The sequence below is a fragment of the Anopheles aquasalis genome, chromosome X (assembly GCF_943734665.1).
Source record: "Anopheles aquasalis chromosome X, idAnoAquaMG_Q_19, whole genome shotgun sequence".
Classification (NCBI taxonomy): Eukaryota; Metazoa; Arthropoda; class Insecta; order Diptera; family Culicidae; genus Anopheles; species Anopheles aquasalis.
The window spans coordinates 7,214,417-7,234,557 of NC_064876.1; the positions used below are offsets into that span (position 1 = coordinate 7,214,417).

General features: G+C 45.9%; 1 protein-coding gene across 1 annotated transcript; it reads right to left on the minus strand.

Annotated features, from left to right (window-relative positions):
- Positions 1 to 17,772: 17,772 nt before the first annotated feature.
- On the minus strand, positions 17,773 to 18,732 carry LOC126571190 (uncharacterized). The gene is made up of 2 exons (XM_050229511.1): positions 18,362 to 18,732; positions 17,773 to 18,272 (listed from the first exon to the last, which is right to left on the minus strand). The coding sequence occupies exons 1-2, from the start codon at positions 18,704 to 18,706 to the stop codon at positions 18,177 to 18,179; spliced, it is 441 nt and encodes a 146-aa protein (XP_050085468.1). The 5' UTR covers positions 18,707 to 18,732; the 3' UTR covers positions 17,773 to 18,176.
- Positions 18,733 to 20,141: the final 1,409 nt, after the last annotated feature.

Below are 20,141 nucleotides of genomic sequence, written 5' to 3' on the forward strand. Positions count from 1 at the left end.
TCCGAGGGGTATCGAAACATCAGTTGGTGCGAGAGTTAAATAACTGATGGCGTATGCCACAGAAACTAGACCCATATGATGGAATTGATTGCAAATGAGTTTGAAAAAAAAATCGTCAATCAACGATGGCAAAATTAATGCTATCTTCCACCCCTATACTTAGTAGCTCTGCTCAAAGATAGTAATGTAATTTACAAAAGATTTTTAACTCCAATGGTGCCAATGTTTGTTAAACTTTGATTAAGTTATAGCAGGTTGAAACATTGCACTAAGCATAAGGACATGAGAACTATCTCCGCCGCTTTCAGCTACTTAACCCTAGTCCTCAGTCCTTTTTTAAAACTTTAATCCGCAGTCCCGGGTCTGGCCAGACCCGTATGCTTTTACATGTGTTTGCATACAAAATGCCTACGAATTTTCGAGCATACGAGCCGAGACGACGAGACGACGAGTGTATTTTTTAATAATCATTTGTTTGTCCTTTCGCCAACGGTGAAATCTTATGAATAAAAACAAGTCTATGTTTGTATGTTCGCGCATCACTCCAAATCTACCGGGTCGATCTTTTCACAAAGGTAGCTTATCACCCCAGATGATATCATTGGGGGTCCTTTTCCCAGGATTTCCCTCCCTTCTCCCCCCTCCCAAATACCAATGTGTTAGAAAAACGCACAGCTTTGATGGTTTTCAAGCAAATTTCTCCAAAACTCTCACAATTGTTGCTGGTTGCTCTAGATACCATGTGACAAAGTTTGGTTTTTGCCGGATAAGGGGGAGGGTATGGCATACACTCCCTATCCTGAAAATCCCTTCTAGGGCAATATGGGTGTCATTTCCAATGCTTTTGGGGTCTCTAAATTCATGGATTGCATCAAAGCGGAGTTTACTCCATTCTTTCACCCTCCGCATTCCCTCATGCCTCGCAATTCAAAGCAGGTTGATGGTAAGCTTAAATCAATAGTTGGTTTTTGGTCCTTCTACAGGGTGTACCATAAAAAATGAGAAAATCTTTTATTGAAGTTTAAAGCCATTTTTTTATATTTTCTACTGTTTCAAAGTATTTCATTCGCTCTATATTTCATTGTTTATCAAAAACAAACAAAATAAGTGAGTTTGTCGGCCTGTTTTCTCAATTAATTTCACCAAGCGGCTACGAATTCGAGAACACCTTCGGTAAAATAGGTGTCCAACTTAGAAGACCAGGCTTTGATGATAAACGATTTCAGCGAACCAACCGTGTATGGTGTTATGGTTCACAGGTCTTAGGTCGAACAAACGCCCATATTGAATAGCCCAACCGATTTAATTCAGGACCGCTTGGAGGGCATAAATCATTCGACCAAAAATTCATGTTTTCCTTCAACCATGTTTCAGACCGTTAAGACGTATCGCAGGGGCCTCCATCTTGATGAAACTCAACATTTTCTGGTGTTTTGAAGTTTGCTTTAATCCATGCTAAAACGTGTTCCTTCAAAAAAGTGATATAAACATCAATATTCATTTTAGTATTGGATTTTATGAAAACTGGTGCTATTTTCAAACTATGTTTTATCCTGTCTAAAGATGTTTTATCCTTTCAACTATTAAATTGAGCTTCACCCTAGCTCTAGAGATTGCTTTAAGGTCATATTTGGCCAACCGATGCATGCACGATCTTGAGATATTCGTCTCTTATGCAAGCTTGTGGCGGATTACCATACCACTACTACCATTACTAACACCACACCTAATTACCGAATAAACACGATACCACTGCTACCATTACTAACACCACATCTAATCACTGAATAAAGAATCTGTTGAGTTCTGACCACCAAACGAAACGTACTACAGCCTCTTTGCTAAAAGCGATCCACAATTGGTGACCCCGAACAAGAGTGAACCCGCTTGAAGGAAGAAAAAACAGATAGAACGGAAGAATTCGGCAGCCACAGACTTTGAAAAAGCGAGCAAATGAGTACGGAAAGCGTCAAGCCGGTGGCATCCGACGTAAAAGGAAGTATGGAGCCGGAGAGAATTATTACCCCAACCATGGAAGAAGAAAACGTAGTGATTGGCAAGTTCTCGCTGCCCAATTTCGATCCAGATGATGTGGAAACGTGGTTCATCTGTCTAGAAGCTACTTTTTGTATGAACTACAGTGGCAAAAAGTTAAGTGCGGCCACGATCGACCGACACAAATTCAGTTCAGTGGTCGTTGGCCTAGGAAGCAAGGCTAAATACGTTTATAGCGCGATCACCAAGTGCAACTCAACGGAGGTAAAAGAAAAGTACGACACCATAAAGAAGGCGGTCCTGGATCAATTTCAGCCGTCAGAGAACCAAAGATTGACGAGCCTGCTTTCGGGCATGGCTCTAGGAGATCATAAACCGTCTACTCTGTTATCAGAGATGAGACGCCTAGGCGGAGAAAAATGTTCTGATACGATTATCAGTAATATTTGGCTACGCGCATTGCCAAGCACGGCACGTTCAATAATCGCGGCAATGGCGTCGGCAACCTTGGATGACCAAGCGAAAGTAGCGGATAAGATTCTCGAAACACCGTCTAGCAGTATTAGTGAAGTGCGAGAAGGAGGAAATAGAACGGTGGAGAATAGAATAAGCGAACTCCAACGGCAGGTGGAAGCGCTCACAAACCGCATGGAGGCACTCATCTCCAAATCACCCAGAATAGAGAGAGATACCCGAGGACGATCAAGGACACCGGGCCGATTCTCTCGCGCAACCAAACGCGAAGGAACGCCATCGAGAAACTTTATTTGTTGGTACCATGCGCGATTCGGAAAGGAGTCCACAAAATGTGAACAGCATAAGCCAGAACGCAGGGATATGCCTTGCATTTTTTTCGACGAGCAGCTGGAGAGCGGCAGAAAGGGCAAGTAGACGCTCACACCAGCAACGTAAGCAATGATACAAATTTCTCTTGTAGCTCAACACCAACACACCCGCGGCGAGTAACATTCTCGACACCGCTGATAAGAACGCACACGCCAACACATCTAAACGCCACGACACCACAAGCATCAATCTTAAAAAAGATTAAAATCGAAAGAATTTTTCTAATTGACAACAAGTCAAACTATCGTTTCCTCATCGACACAGGAGCAGAGATTTCTGTTCTGCCGCCGACATACGCGGAACGGGGAAACAAGTCGACAACAAAATCGTTATACGCCGCAAATGGCAGCCAAATAGCAACATACGGGGAAAAGAAGCTAACCATAGATCTGGGCCTCGCACGGTCGTTCGAATGGTCGTTCACTATTGCTGATGTAAATTCACCAATAATTGGTGCCGACTTTTTGAGAAATTTCGACCTCCTGGTGGACGTCCGCCGAAACACGTTGTCACTAAATTCGAACGGTAAGAGCTGCCAACTACAGAACATTAACAGCACACCTTCCATATCGGCATATAACGTTACATCTGCGTATGCGAAGATTATTCGGGATTTTGCTGACATCACGGCATTAAAAGAAAAACAGGGAAACAAAACGCCAGAAACACCAGTGAGACATCAAATTATCACCACAGGCCAACCGGTTTTTGCGAAACCTCGAAAACTTCCTCTAGAAAAACTAAAAGTAGCAAAAGAGGAGTTCCGGTATTTAGTGGATATGGGAATTTGCCAACCCTCAAAAAGTTGTTGGGCAAGCCCTTTGCACATGGTTAAAAAACCAAATGGTACATGGCGTCCGTGCGGCGACTATAGGAGTTTAAATGCAATAACCGTCCCAGATCGCTACCCTGTACCACATATACAAGATATGTCCACGATACTACATGGCAAACAGATATTTAGTTGCGTAGATCTCCAAAGGGCGTACCATCAGATACCCGTGGCAGCAGAAGATATAGAAAAAACAGCCATCACAACACCATTTGGCTTATATGAATTCAAATATATGACGTTTGGCTTAAGGAACGCTGCGCAAACACTCCAGCGGTTCCTACACCACATATTCAGAGATATGCCATACGTTTTTCCATATGTTGATGATATATGCATAGCATCGAAAAGCGAAACGGAGCATTTAGAACACCTGAGAGAAGTATTTCAAAAGTTACGTGAAAACGGCTTAGTAATCAATTTGAGTAAGTGCCAAATCGGGCAAAAGAGAGTACTGTTCCTCGGACACATCATTACTCCAGAAGGAATTAGTACAGACCCCGAAAAAGTAAAAGCGATCATAAATATCCCAAAACCCAAAGAAGCGCACGAGCTCAGAAGATTTTTGGGAACAGCTAACTTTTATCGTAGGTTTACACGAAATGCAGCACAGCACCAGCAAATTCTGCAAAGTATGATAACCGGGAATAAAAAGAAAGATAAGACATCGCTGGAATGGGATGATCTTAAAGAACAAGCTTTTGAAAAATGCAAACAGGACATAGCAAATGCAGTCACGCTGGCACATCCAGCATTGGAGGCCAAGTTAGTGCTAGAAGTGGACGCATCAGGGTCAGCCATCGGCGCGGCATTGCACCAAATACAAAAAAACGAGTCACAGCCGTTAGCCTTCTTTTCGCAAAAATTAACACCTCACTTGACTAAAGCCAGCACATATGATCGAGAACTGTATACGATCTACGAGTCAGTCCGGCACTTTAAGGATCTATTAGAGGGTCGAAATTTTACTGTTTTTACAGACCACAAGCCTGTAACCACTGCATTTCGTCAACGACCAGAAAGGGCTAGTCCTACTCAACTGCTCAGATTAGGTTTCATCAGCGAATACACAACGGACATTAGACACGTACCAGGCAAAGATAATAACGTAGCGGATATGCTTAGTCGCATTGAAACGATTGACAGTGACACGATCGACTTTGAGAGCATGGCGAAGCTACAAGAAACCGACCCCGACCTACAAAAGTTCTTAAAAAGTCCACCAGACAGTACGTCAGTAAAGCTAAAACAACTAAAAATGCCAAATGCATCAACGCTTTTATATTGCGACACATCAGCAGAAGACGTCCGTCCCTTTGTGCCACAAGAGTTCCGCCAACGTGTGATCGAGAAAATACACAATCTCGCACACCCGAGCATTCGAGCCACAACTAAACTAGTATCAAAGCGATTTGTCTGGCCAGCACTGCGTCGCGATTGTAAACAGTTTGTCACGCATTGCATTCAGTGCCAGAAATCTAAGGTGCAACGGAACAACAAATCTACAATAACCCCGATACTGGTTCCTAACAGCAGATTTTCACACATACATATGGACCTTATTGGACCACTTCCGCCCTCAGAGGGAAAAGCATATTGTTTAACAATCGTTGACAAGTTTACACGATGGCCGGAGGTAATTCCGATACACAACATGACAGCACTAACGGTAGCAAAAGCATTTATCGAAGGTTGGGTAGCTCGATTCGGGGTGCCAGCAAAGATCACGACAGATTGTGGTAGGCAGTTTGAGTCGGAGCTATTTAACACCTTAGTGAAACGCCTCGGCATTACACATCTACGGACGACTCCGTATCACCCGCAAGCGAACGGGCATGTTGAGCGAGTACACCGCCAACTAAAAGCAGCAATAATGTGTCACCAAAACCCGCGATGGACAGAGGTTCTACCCCTCGTCCTCCTAGGGATGCGAACTTCATGGAAAGAGGATTTGGAAGCGACGACCGCCGAACTTACATACGGAACACCGCTCCGGTTGCCAGGAGAGTTTTTTGAGGAAACGGAAGACATGAAAGCAATCTACCTAGCAGATTTCGTCGCAAACTTCAAGGCAGACATGGCCAAAATCCGGCCAAAACAATCAAGCAACCATGCGAAGCCATGCACCTTCCTGCAAAAAGAGCTGACCACATGTAGCCACGTCTTCGTAAGGGTCGGAGCAGTGAAACCACCTTTAACTCAGCCCTACGATGGCCCATACCGCGTGATGGAGCGCAGGGGAAAGGTGTATATCGTGGAGATGGGAGGCAAACGCAAACCTATCTCGGTGGACCGTTTGAAAGCAGCGTTCCTGGACCGCGAGGAACATGCGGTCCAGCCGGAAGAAGTTCGTTCCACTACAGATAAAGAGCCCGCGCTCTACCGAACACGTTACGGTCGTGTAGTGAAGGTCCCCCAAAAAGTCTAAAAAAAAAAAAAAAAGTAGGGGGGGAGTAGTGTGGCGGATTACCATACCACTACTACCATTACTAACACCACACCTAATTACCGAATAAACACGATACCACTGCTACCATTACTAACACCACATCTAATCACTGAATAAAGAATCAGTTGAGTTCTGACCACCAAACGAAACGTACTACAGCCTCTTTGCTAAAAGCGATCCACAAGCTTTCATATGGATTGCACTGGATTTCGCTAACTTTTGCTCTAACCGATCTTACCACTTTTTCAGTGCGCTCAGATCGATGCCAACCACTACCGTGTTTCCTAGGCCTTGGCCCTTCATGAATAGAACGTTTAATCCTGTAAACAATGCCAAGATTACATCTGAGGACCGCTGTTATATCTATGAGATTTCTCTTGGGCGCGAAGCAAACTCGACACTGTCGCCTTTGAATACATTTTTCCGGACAGACATCTTTTGCACGGGTACTTATTATACATCATTTGATAGATAAGACTCTTACGAACACAACGATACCCCATAATGCCATATTGGTGTTGAAAAAATACTCAAAACAGAGCAATGAAAGCATTCTCATTTTTTTATGGTACACCCTGTATACTAATTAAATTCCAATTGATCCAAAAACAAAGAGAAAGAAAGATACAGAGAGAGGCAGAGAAAGAGAGAGAGAGAGAGAGAGAGAGAACGAGAGATAAAGAACGAGAGAGAGGGGGAGAGAGAGAGAGAGTGAGAGAGAGAAATGGAGAGAAGAGAGCAGTACATCGACCGCAACTTATAAAAAAGATACCAAAACCAAATTCGTTGACTATGTGGCACAATTTGCGTGTTTATCCCTCTCAGCAGGATTGGTAAAGTCTGAATGCAAAGTGTAAAGACACAAATCATTGCATTTCCAGCACGCAAGGCTTTTCCGCCAAATGAAAGCTGAGTTTGGAAATGGAGAGCATAGCTTTCCAGTTAGCAACAAGAATTCAATTGGCATCGATCTTTAACACAAGATATCGGATCTAGCGTTACCGTTAAATTGTTGTTTTAACGAAGATAACTTTCATTACTTGCACATTGCCCAAATGGGGGATTTGTTATGAGTTAACTGCCGAGTTAACTGGCTGCTGTTTATGATCATAAATCATCAATGTCAATTTATTATTTTTACTCTGTTTATTTTGGTCTGTATCTTCTATATCCCGCACGCTCTCAAGACAAAACTCAAAATAATAGACGCGATAGATTCTACAGGGTGCGCCATCAGGATGTTTCCTATTTTAAAGTTGAATAATTCTGTCATTTTTCCCAATAGAATAATTCAATTCCCAGTTGAATAATTCTGTCATTTCACCCTGTACAAATGATATCGTTCTAGAAATATGATAAGAAAAATAGACCAATGAAAAGAAACCAACCCGTGCACCGGTATGAAATCGGGTATATCAGCTAGTGACGAAAATATTGAAAATGAACAAAATCAATCAAGATCGACAGATCCTTTATTCGTTGCATAGAAGAAAATGCTGTGGAGCGATAAACCGTTCCCCGAGCCAATCGCTTCACAACCTCAATATACTACCATGATCAAAAATAAACCGGAATTTTGTCATAAAAAGAAAAGTACTTGTTTTTTCTTTAAAATTCAAATTGTCCCTTTCAAAGTAGTCGGCCCCTTCAAAGTAGTCCCCTGCCGGATGCAATGCACTTGTGCCAGCGTTTGATCCACTCCTGGAAACTTTTCTGGAGTCGAATTGTAGTATAACCATTAGTGCCTCCGTTTTTTTTTGTTCCGTGGTTTTTTGAGTAAAATGAATAGGAAGAAGTCACATAGTGCGAGAATTGGTGAATTGGCCGGTTGTTGAATGGTATTGGGGTTGTTTTTGGCGAGAAACTCACGAATAATCAACGCATTATGAGATGGCGCATTATCGTCATGGAGAATCAACGAGTTGTTACACCACAAAGCAGATTTTTTTGTTTGCGGATAAAGCAAAATGATATTTTGGTGATCTCAGCTATCTCCCTTGTCGTCAATTTGCGCTTTTCGATCAACAATTTTCGGATTTCATCGACGTTTTCGTCAGTTTTGGATGTCAATGGCCTTCCAGGACGATAATCGTCCTCAACAGCCTCACGACCACTTTTAAAGCGTACATCTGTGTTTTCGATAGAGTATTGTCACCATAACACTTTTGTATCATTTTTAATGTGTCGGAACACTTAATTTAATTTTTAACGTTGTTCATGTTTTGAATCCATTTTAAAAATCGCCATGACGTAAAAACTTAATGCAAGCAAATCTCTGCTGTAGACGTAAATGAAGACCTGGCAAGCTGAAACTTGGCATGTACATCACTAACAGAGCCGTAATAAAACGTAATAAAAAAACAGAATTCAAAATTGATAAGCTCGCGAGGAATAAATACAAAATTCCGGTTTATTTTTGATCATGGTAGTATGTTTGATGGTACGTTTGGCTGTCCATGGTTTCGTGCTATCATGTCGCAAGAGAAATTTCAAAAGCTTGTAAGAGCAAAACGTTGTGATGTCGTTCGACGAAGTCAAACCGTAGCACCGATAAATTCATTTCGATTCGAGATCTATTCGATCGATGGATAGAAGTTCTTTTACAAATGCCATGAAAATGTAACAATAGACAAGCAACTGGTGCTATTCAGAAGACAGTGACATATATATATATATGGCATGCACAGCGGCTAAAAAAGGTTTGAAGTAACGATCACCAAGGCATCCGCTTAATCAGATGCATTATTGACAATCATTCGATCATCACCTTCACCATGTATTCAAATGTAATCATGAATTCAAATGTATACACTGTGCGCCATCACTATGTATCCTATTTTAAAGTCGAATACACTTTACATTAAAAAAATCGGTCAATAATGGAAACTGCGATCGTGCAATGGATGATGAATAAATAGTGGTTTCCTCTTTCGCCGCATATCTCGGCGCTGGGCTTTTTTCTGTAAACCTGTTTGAAAAATAAGGTTTTTGCAAACAAATTGAAGGCAATCAAACAAATTAAAGCAAATATAAGAATTAAAAATGCCAAATAACTCCCTAAATGCTGTCAAAACAATACAAAATGCCCGAAAAAAGGCCGCTTTTGTGTGCGCGAAAGAAAGCGGTTATTTGAACGATACCATATTTTAAGTATGGCACAATAAATGGCATAGAATAACCTAAATAAAACTGGTTTAGTTCTTAAAATCGGATGAAAAATGACATAGTTATTCAATTTTAAAATAGGATACATCCTGATGGCGCACCCAGTATTTATGGTTATTTACTGAAAAAATACCATTTTGAAAATTTCAAGACGATCGACTTTTTAGTTTTAAAGATATAAAAAAAAGAACTAAAATTGGACCAAATGGTCCGAACGTAACAGCAGGGTTAAAATAGTTATGTAAAACTCTTTTTTTTAAATATTGCAAAAACATCACTTTTTCAATTTCAAACTGTGCCAAAAATCGAAAAATAGGAAATTCAACAAAAACTCAACGGTGCAACCTGGATAAACTTATAATCTATAAAACAAATATCGAATTGTATTTTTCTGATGACCCATCACGCTGCTACGATGGGAACCGGAAATTGTACTTTTTCGCAGACGCACCTTCATAAATTTGATGCCATGGATGAAGTTTGCAATGTATCTTCACCCAAAATACTCTAAATATTCTTCAAAAGTTTTAGATTGATATGCCATTCACACAACGAATAAAGCTGAATGGTTTCTTCACAAAAAATCGTCAAAAAAGAGCCTTTTTTGGCTAGAAATGACCGAAGCCCTCCTTAATTTATTTACTAATTTAAGAAAAACCATTTATTTACCGCTCACAACCTCTCCATCCACATGATTTCATTAGCTTGCGTACGGTACGCACGCACGGATACAATTTGTTCTCGCTGGTCGAAGCTTGTCCGTCCACGGCCGCGAACACCCCTCGCCAAACTTCGAGGGAACGGAACGGCATTTCGTTCCGTTTCGTTACGAAAAAAGCCCCCGGGGAGTTTCCTGCGATCATTACCCCGTACGGCCATAGCGGGGCCAAGTCCCCACGGTCTCGCGCCGTCCATCCTTGGCAGATAATCATCGTCTGCTGGGTGGCAGGCTTTATCAGCACGCACCAGGCACCGAATCGATTTCGACCTGAACCAAAAATTGCCCCCGAAAATCGAGCAAAAAACACACTCGCACAATTTCACGAAAAGGGTTGGCGTAGTATGAAGGTGGGATGAGGGTGTTTAGCGAGGTAGTAATTAAAGCGACATTAACGCGACGCGGCGCCATGTGCGATCAGCGCGCTACGCACTCCGCACTGACGCCGGTGCGGTGCGTGGAATGGTGCGTTCCAAATTGATTTGATGCCTGCCCGTGTAGCACTACCCTTCACTATTCCACCCCCTTCTTACCGCACTGTTACCACCAACCGTTTTCTGGTCGCCTGCTCGTTAATATGTCAAAGGTCGGGTCTCCGAGGTTGCATTATAGAGCGATCGACATTTCATCAACCACCCAGAAAGGTCACAGGAAGAGGAGAAGGGGGTGACTTTAAAGATCCCAGAGGGACCGCTAATCACACGGTCCTTGGCCTTGGTTAGCGCGGGAAACAGTAGTCGCACGATCGATACGCACGATCGTGTTGTCGATGAGCGCATGTGGTTATGTGTGGATCAGGTGCGTGTGACCATACCGACCCCGACGGTTGGCACACCGGCACACAACACCGGCAGCAGCAAAAGAAAATGAAGAGCAAGCGAACGTCGAAAATCGAGCAGCAATGAATCAAGCCAGCATCGCGCTGGCGAATGGAATGATGGTGACGAAGGTGGAGGGGGGGCTTCGATAGGGGTTGCGGGGTTGATGGAATGGGGTGCGAATTCAATTTAATAGTGTCTATATGAATATACGGGGTAACCTAAGGGACCAAAAGTCATGTCTAGAGTGACCTCAAAAAACGGTGCAGCTCGTTGATCGTGTTCCAGCGCAGCGCAACTTTCTCTGCGCGACCTCATCCCCCCGAGCATCCCTCGCTCCCTCTTCCACGAGGTGGTCATGAATCTCATCACGTCCCATGATCGTACTCACATGACTTGTGCGTGCAGCACGCTAGAGATGATCGCTACACGGACATATACTCACACATGAGAAGAAGAGATGGTTCCGTGCAATTTCGCATTCCCATCCCGTCCCGTCCCGGCCGTAAAAAAGGGGAAGAATCGCATAGGTGGTCGCGTGTCACCAGCGCGTGCAAAGCGGAGGTTAAAGCGTCTCTCTCTCTCTCTCTCTCTCTCTCTCTCTCTCTCTCTCTCTCTCTCGAGCCTCCTTCCCACCCCCTCAAGGGTTCCGCTTCCAAAACAAAGCAAACAAACGCATGAACGAACGCGAAGATGGAAGAAAAGAGAAATGAGGCTCACTCGCATCATAATGTGGCAGCATAATAATTGCTGGTCCTGAACCGCCGCACCGCACCGCATCATTCTTTCACCTCATCGCCACCCTCACGGCGGAGAGCACGTTTTCGTTTGTCTCCGACTCGGATTGAGCAAACAACTGAGCTCGGAACATGGCGCACCTGCCCCAACAAAATAATAAAAAAAAACGCGGCAGGTCACCTTCTTCGCATGCGTGAGTATGTGTACATTAGTGAGACACACGCCTACGCCAAGCAATGCGATCGTTCGGATGCTGCGCATGGAGAGGGGAAAAAAGAGCACCGCAAATGCCTCCATTGGTAGCTACAGCGCACAGAACCGAACCGAACGAATACCGAACGATGGGTTTCTTTTCTCTCGACCACTAATGGGTGCCCCTGTCTAACCCTCCAAAGCACCCCTTTTTGCCTGGTAGCATGCATGATGAAATGCGCAGCCCCAAACCAACGGGACGACCGAAAGCGGACTTTTGAAGACTTTCGGTACAAGCAATGGGAACATAAAGCATTCCAAGTAAGGAAAGTGCGCCATGCAAGTGGAGCAAAGGCGTGATATTGTCCAAGAACATTCAGTAATGGCATGGCGATGAATTGTCCTCGATCGATCGATCGATTTCAATCTAACCGGTGGGGTTTTGGTACTGTCCCTGAAGGATTTCTTTCGAGCATCAGAAAACATTTTCATAATAATTGTTTATTTATAACTGGTTATGTTTTTTAATTTATCACGCATTAGAATAACATGAAAGCCATTCGTGCCACAGAAAAGCACTGATTAGCTCGGGAAACACCATTTCACGACATATTCTGCTCGCCAAGAACCGTGGCTGAAGACCAAACAGACCCAAGTCGATCATCGTTAAAGGAATGTCCTCCGTCCTTAAGGGCATCTATACCATCTTCAGCATCCGAGTGCACTGAAAAGACCGTGGCAAATGATTGATTTTTACTATTACACCGTGTCCAATATATTCTCATACAAATTCAATCATTTATATTTACTCAACGGGTGGACCATTTTCTATCTTCTGAGTGTTTTTTAAAAAGAAACTTATACTAATCAATTAAAAACCAAGTTTCGGAATTAGCCCCCTCCCACCCTTTCTTACGAGCTTCTAATCGCTTGTAAAGTCCAACGCACGTGGCACGGACGACTGTCATAGACTTTTCCTCCCTTTTTTTTGGGATCGTTGCTTCAAATTGAATAAAATTAGACAATTTTTGTTCGTTTAGGTTCAATAATTGTATAAACAGACGATAAAGTCCAGTGGGTTAAGATAAAGTCCAGTTGGGAACTGGGAGACCATTCATTCTTCGGTAAAAATCTGGTTAAATTGTTCCTGCACCAGTTATGAACCAACCAGTTCTCCTCCAACATCAACGTCGTCCCGTGTAATGTTTCCAAGCTATGTTTCACCACTTTCTCTGAACTATCTGTTTTATAACACGTTAAGTAATTTTTTTATACTTTTTCATTCAAAAATATTTGCTGCGCTTGCAAGTAATCCCCCAAACCCTCACATTAAGCGTTTTTTAAAAACCTTGGGATTTTTCTTTGATTATCTGATACATTCTTGACCACAGTCCATCGTTTTGGACGTTTCAACTTTGCTCTAGAAAAATTGCTCTTCATCTGAGAATACAAGTCTCGTCCAGTTAATGTTAAGTAAACACTACAATTTGCGAAAACAATATTGATACTTGAACTAGGTGCTGTGAACATAGCAAAATCGTCCAGCAAAAAAGGATAAGAGAATATGTTGGACACGGTGTAAAATCCATCTTTTTTAGCTGGAACGACTTACCGAACTGCATTCGCGCTCAACACGTTGACAGCTCTCAACTGCTCTCGATTCGAGGACTCGAGACCATGAGCCGAGACATTCGTCCCGAAAATAGCGTTGTTTCCAATTTCCAACGCACAGCCGATTCAAATGTCTGCTTGGGATCATCCTCATCATCATTTGTTGCGCGTCTTCTCCATCTTCTTCTTATTCATCTTCTGTTTTGGTCACTATTCTTTGTAGATCCTGCAGGCTGCGATGGAAATGAGGTCAACACCGGTCACCGATGCATTCGATGCGCGAACTGCAGGCAACAACAGCAGAGAGAGGAGAGGAGAGGAGGAAAGAGAAAAGAGAGAGGAGGAGGAGGAGGAGGAGGAGGAGGAGGAGGAGGAGGAGAGAAAGAGAGGTGCAATTTAATGTTGTGTGTGTTGGTTCCGCGTGAAATCGCGTGGAAATGCGATCGTTCATGGTGCGATGTGATGCGATAACACAACTCTCGTTCGCTTGCTCGCTCGCTCAACCCCCTCTTCATCCCGCCCGCCCTCCCCACTCCCCTCACCATCACATGCGATTACTTTCCCCAGTCCCTCTCCCTTTCATTCCTTCTTTCTTTCTTTCTTCAGTCTGCTATCACTGCTCGTTGCTTAACCTTATCGCGCTTGGTCACCGGAAAGGCGTTACTGGTTATACTTGTTGGTGTGCGTGCGTATGTGTGTCCCGGCATGGCAAGTACGCTACGCTACATAATCACCAGCGTAACCGAGCGCGACAAGACCATATGCTGCTTATGGCAATGAGCAGAAAGCGTGTGCAGTAGCGAGCTGCTGTTGCAAGGATTCTGGATCTAGGAGAGGGAAGGTTAGGGGTTACAAGTACATCCCCTCCAAAATCAAGGCCCGGCTCTCTCTCTCTCTCTCTCTCTCTCTCTCTCTCTCTCTCTTGCGCTTTCGTCCTGTAGATCAAGTCGCAGTCGAGTCATCCTTATCTTAACGAAGGCTGTTGCTGCTTCTGGTTACGAGATGCAATGGTAGAGAGGTCACTGATGATGATGATGCCGGAACGCACATTGGCCCGGCGGAGACGCGCTGAACCGCGTCGCGCCACCGCCACCACGCTGCGGTTGCTGCTACGCACCTTCCTTCCTTAAATCAACGCGCAAAACATTGGTGAAGGTGTACGGGGTGAAGGAGGCGAGGTGGTTTTGTTCCTTCTTCGTCCATCCGACCATCCGACCATCCGTCACCATCATCGACTGCTTCACTTCGCGCGCCACTTCGCCTTCGCCACCACCACCACAACGCAGAGTGTCGCGGTCGCTGAGCAGAGGGCCCACACACCAACCAACCAACCAACCAACCAACCAACCGGTCGACACCGGCCGCGCATCATTTGTGGTACACGAGTCGGAGCGAACGCAGGCTCACAGCTCGGATCGCGGGAAGTTTTTCGATGCGAGATAATGGATGCAAGGATTAATCCAACGCATCCCGACGATCGCTAGAAGGACTCTCTCGGAGCACCCCTTGAGAAGTGTGTAGTGCACAGTGTGTGAGTGTGTGTGTGTGTGTGGGTGTGTGTTTTCGCCCTTTGGAAAAGTGTCCGTCCCCACCACCCCCTCCCCCCGGGGGCACAGTCGCAAGTTGATGGCGCAGTCGCGCCAAGGTGGATGCCGACCGGATTGTTGCCGGTGGTCGGTTACTCGGTTGCTGACCGAGCTGCTGCTCCTCCTGTTCCTGGTACTAGGGTGCAGTGCAGCCCCGGTCCACCCCAACCCAACCGACTACCGAGTGGCGATCGCTGACCAATCCCTCGACCCGGTACAGTCGAAGGTGCGTTTTACTCCGATTCTCCATCGATCAAGTCCAATGCTGATCCCACCAGATTGACTGTATGTGTGTGTGATTGTGTGTGTGTGATTTTGTGTGTGTGATTTTGTGTGTGTGTGTAACACACACACACACACACACACCCACGATCAACATCGGAGCGCCGAAAGCAGCGGAAAACGGCTCGGAATGGGCGATTTGTAACGAAAGACTTCAACCGGAAGCGACGAACCCACGAATGCTGATCCGCAACGCCACCAATCAGTTCACCATCAATACGGTCACGTCACATCATGCACGTGCGTGTTAGACACACATACACATGTAAAAGCTGCCCTCAAAATGACGCTGCCGCCGCCGCCGCCGGGTTTCCGGCTTCCAGCATGGGCCAGCTTCGGTGCAACCCTCCATTTCTCGCGCTGCACAGCCGTGCACGCTAGCACAGCCGGTTACGTACCCGAACCGCTACGGTTCTTGTGTAATTTTTAGTGCGCGCCAACCAACAACCCCCGGCTGGCCGGCCAACAGACGCGAGCAGTGAAAGTGAATACCTAGTTGCTGGTGTTAGCAACCCGGATCCCCTTCCCCGGCCGGCCCCCCGGCTAAGGGCGATGGCTTCTGATAGTGTGATAGTAAGGAGGAAGAAAGTTGGTTGGGGGAGGGGTGTGAGAGACCACTGCGCGGAACCGGCTGCACTCATGTGCGCTCAATGCAGTAGCAGCAGCGTAATGCTTGCACCACCAGCAGCCATTTGTTCCAGTTGAATTCAATCAATCCATACGGCGACGCGTGATGGCGACGGTGGCCTTCTCCTGCACTTAACCACCCCTTCGACCACCCCAGCACCTCATCACCTTAAATATGCCGCCCCCTAAATGGTCATCGTGCGATCGAGGATCCACAGACTAGCACGCGGATCGAGGATCTCCGTCCGACTTTCGCTTTCGCTGGAAAGAGAGGGTGTCCGGGGGGGGGGGGGGGGGGGGGGGGTGCCGGTGGTTTATTAAAATTATTTACAAAAAGGCCGATGAAGACGGATGAGCATGCGCACAGATTGCGCGATCGCTCGACGCCGAAACAATCGGAGAACGCTTGTCAAATCAACTCCCTGGTGGCACTCAGCCCCGCTCTCTGCGGCTTGTGAATGCCATTTTTTTTTTCACAGGAGAGGCTTGCTATCAATCAAAAACCAGCAGAAAAGAGAGATGCGGTGAGGCTGTACCGGCTGATGGACGGCTGTTTGCGACCTGAGCCACTTTCTGCCACCAGCCACCAGGGATGACAGATTCGTGACACAAAAAGCCGCTGTCAGCGCGAGTGAATGGCCGGTGTCTTATCTCCCGGTGCGCTTGCGTGCGTGCGTGCGAGTGTGATGCTAGAGAGGGCGTAGGATCATAACAAAACCCTCCGTAACAAAAAAAAAACTAAACTCCAATCCCGGATGTAGGTGCATAGATTCAGGGGCGCTAGGCACTGTCGCTTTTACTATCCAACCATCGAACCCATTGTGTTCCCCGCGCAATGACTCATCCGTGTGTGTGTGTGGTGTGTCGTAATCAACCATCCGTCCCGCCCAGTACAAAGCAACAAACAATGGTCCTGTTTTGTCAGTTCGGGGAATGACAGTGGACTCTATGACGCCATAACCTCAATCTGAGCATCGCTCACTCGTTTCGCTTAGTTCGCGTTCACATTTGCTTCGTCTGCACGTGTCACTGTCGTTATCGTCGTCGTCGTCGTCATCGCCGTTCTTCTTCCTCTTCCTCTTCTTCATTTCTTAACTTTTCATTACCATCATTTTAATCGTGGTGTTCCGTGATTCATCTGCTACCGCTTGTGCAGGACGCCATCGGTGACGATGTGTACCGGACGAAACGGGCCAAGTTCCGGCCCGAAGAGTGGACCGCGGCCAATGCCATACTGGATCTGCTGGCGCAGCTGAAGCAAACGCGCCCGGTGCCATCGAGTAGCAAGACCAAAAGTACGACGACGACGACAACCACGAGAAAACCTCAGGTCCGCCAGGAGCGGATCGCTGAGCGGCGCGATAGTGACGGTAGCGACGTGCCAGAGTTCAACCCGGACGGTACTATCATGCTGCAGCTACCGGGGAAGCTGTTCGGCAACGCGACCAACTTTGTCCTGGCGGCGGCGAAGCTATTTGGAGACATCATCACGGTAAGAAGGGCGACAATCATTCCGGTTTTTGGTCAAAAACAAAAACAAAACAAACATCTCTATGAATTTGCACAATTAGTAAAAACGCCGTTTAAATGTGCCAGAAAGTAAAAAACGTCTCAAAGAGACTCCTCTTCATGGAAAATTCTTCACCGGGGTGGGGTGGTAGTGGAAAAGAAGTTATTCCATATCAAATACTACCCTTCTAACCCCAATACCCGCCCAGATAGTGAAAATATTCAACCCCTGAAATTGTGCAATTTGCTAGAGATGTAGCTATACGTATTTTTCCCTGTTTTTTCGTTCATCAGTTATCTCTCTCTCTCTCTCTCTCTCTCTCTCTCTCTCTCTCTCTCTCACGCACACACACACATACTCTGTATCACTTCACACCAGAACACGGCCATCAGGACAGCGAGGTTCGCGAAGCTTTTCCAACCGCTCGCCGGTCGTCATTTGTTTATTCAAATACCAACACCGAGCCCACCACCAGCGGCCGCAAACAGCTGAAGCAGCCTGATGAGCCTGATGGAGGACTTGGACCCCTGGAGCTGTGGGGGGTCCGAGAAGAGTAGCCTCGGAACTACGAGCTATACGAACAAATGTTAAATTATTGTATATCCCCTTAAGTTAAGCCATGTACAGCTCACACATACACACACACACACACACACACACACACACACACACAAACAAGCAAACACACGCGTACACACACTAGACTCATACACATAAATAAATTATTATCATTATGTTGATGCTCAATCTCAATAGCTCAATATTGCTGGTGCTCGTCATGGAAGGGTGGTCGCCGGGACTCGGCCGTCAGGTATCCAGCTCCTTCGGTACGTCGATCATCAGATGGTAGCCGAACAGGGGCTGGAACAACCGCACTAGCTGGGCGATACGCACCGACGTTCGCTGCGAGACACACGGGGCATAAAGAAGAAAAAAAACGGAAACACGGAATTCAGGTTTAGCTCGTCAGGTTCGAGCTGATCCTTACTTACCCGAACCACGTCGCCGAGCATGTTGCTCAGCCCGAGCGCTAGGCTGGTGGAAGAAGAGAAAAGATCCGAGGCCACTTCGAGCGACACCCGGCGCCGGTTAAACACGGGAATCTTCTCGGTTGTTGTCGTCGTCGTCGTTGTCGTCAGCTCGGTGGAAGTCATCGATCCTTCCAGCCGATCGGTCGTATCTAGCTCGTTCGCCGCAATCGAAAAATCGTTCAATGTGGTGGATGGGAGGGGAAGGGCCAGTCCGGTCCGGACCACTAGCACCAGGCCCATCGCAAACAGCAGGATCCACTTCGGTTGTCTGCTACCTGGCAGGATCTCCGTTACGGGACACCACATCGTGAGCACGGACGCTGTGCACTGACTGAGACTGTGTCTCGACCTGCCTGGCTGGCCGACGGAACTGCCACGCTACAGAGTGCAGAGCGCTGCAGAGAGGAAGAGAGTGCGGTGCATGACACCTGCACAGTGCATCAGACAGGCACGCAGGCGCGCTGCACATTGATCCAAGGTCGCCAAGCCCAGATTCCAGTTCACCGCGACCTAGCGCGTCAATGAACACAACACATGCATGAACATGTGTGGCTGCGGCCCTTTAAGCCCCTATGGTAAGTGAAAGTTGTTCTCCTGCGCGCCAAACGACGGCTGTTGAGAAGCTGTTCTGACTCAATCTGAAGACGCTACCAGCCGGTGCGCAGATCTAGGACACAGGGCCACTTCTCCACTTCTAAGCACTCTACACGAAAGGGGATCAAGGTCACATGACGGGCCTGGGGTGAACCAAGTGCCCGCAACCGGTCTGATAGGTCGATTCAAATGTAATTGCGTTTTTCCCATACAGATGAAAATCACCGGTTATTTGAACGGTTTCTTTTTTTTTATTTACTTTGATTGATACCGACATTGTCAAGTCAGAGTACCAGAATAATCACGAATTGGCCGGCGACCGCTGGTGATCAGGTGGAATAATCTTTTGTGGCAGGCCAAAACCGCTCGTCGTTTGTGGCGCCGGATAAGTAAGTAAGTAAGTCTTTAGAAAAGTGTGTGTAATTTTCTTGTAAAACTGTATGTGTGTCTGGCATGACTGCGACTTTCAATATGGAGTCTAATGACGAGCATGTTCGGCACAATTTACGTTTTCCTTCAACTGAAACCGCCGAACCAGCTTTTAATAAAAAAGAGGAAACGAATATGATAGGAAATCTTTTGAAAAAGACAGTTAGTAGAGCTTGGATCCGAGAAATGTTGATGCCCACCCACCCACGTTTAGCCCTCTCCTTGCACTATCACACTGTGATTTGTTTTAATTTTGCACGCAGATCTCCTGGTATGGTATTCGTCCAAGTTTTTTAAGAATAAAATCAGAATCACCGGCGAATGGTAAAGAAAAAGCCAGAAAGAAGTCAATATATCGTAGAACAATCATTTTGTTAACTACTGATCAATGATCAAATCTTCATTCTAAGTATTTCAAAATACGGATTATTATTTTTTTTCATGTATAGGACGGACGTATGTTTACAAAAAAAAGCCCGGACAACAAAATAACGATCAATCAGTTATGAATACGCAAGCTGATACGTCTCCGGGACAGGCGCTCGTCTGTTCCTGCTGACCAAGATCAGATCTTCAGACTTTTAGGTGCAGGTGAAGTACCGGAGGGTGACGCCACAGACGGCCTCTCTAGCGAAGTGGTTGGCTATGCAGATCACAGCACAACGCGAGCGGAATGCGCTTGCTGATCAGAACCTACCCTAGGAAATGTGTAGCTCAC

Bases quoted from the DNA above. Each gene is read 5' to 3' on its own strand.
- LOC126571190 (XM_050229511.1), bottom strand. From the start codon at position 18,706: ATGTGGTGTCCCGTAACGGAGATCCTGCCAGGTAGCAGACAACCGAAG. The intron at 18,273-18,361 runs GTAAGTAAGGAT...TGTGTCTCGCAG, and splicing joins TGCTCGGCGACGTGGTTCGG to CGAACGTCGGTGCGTATCGC.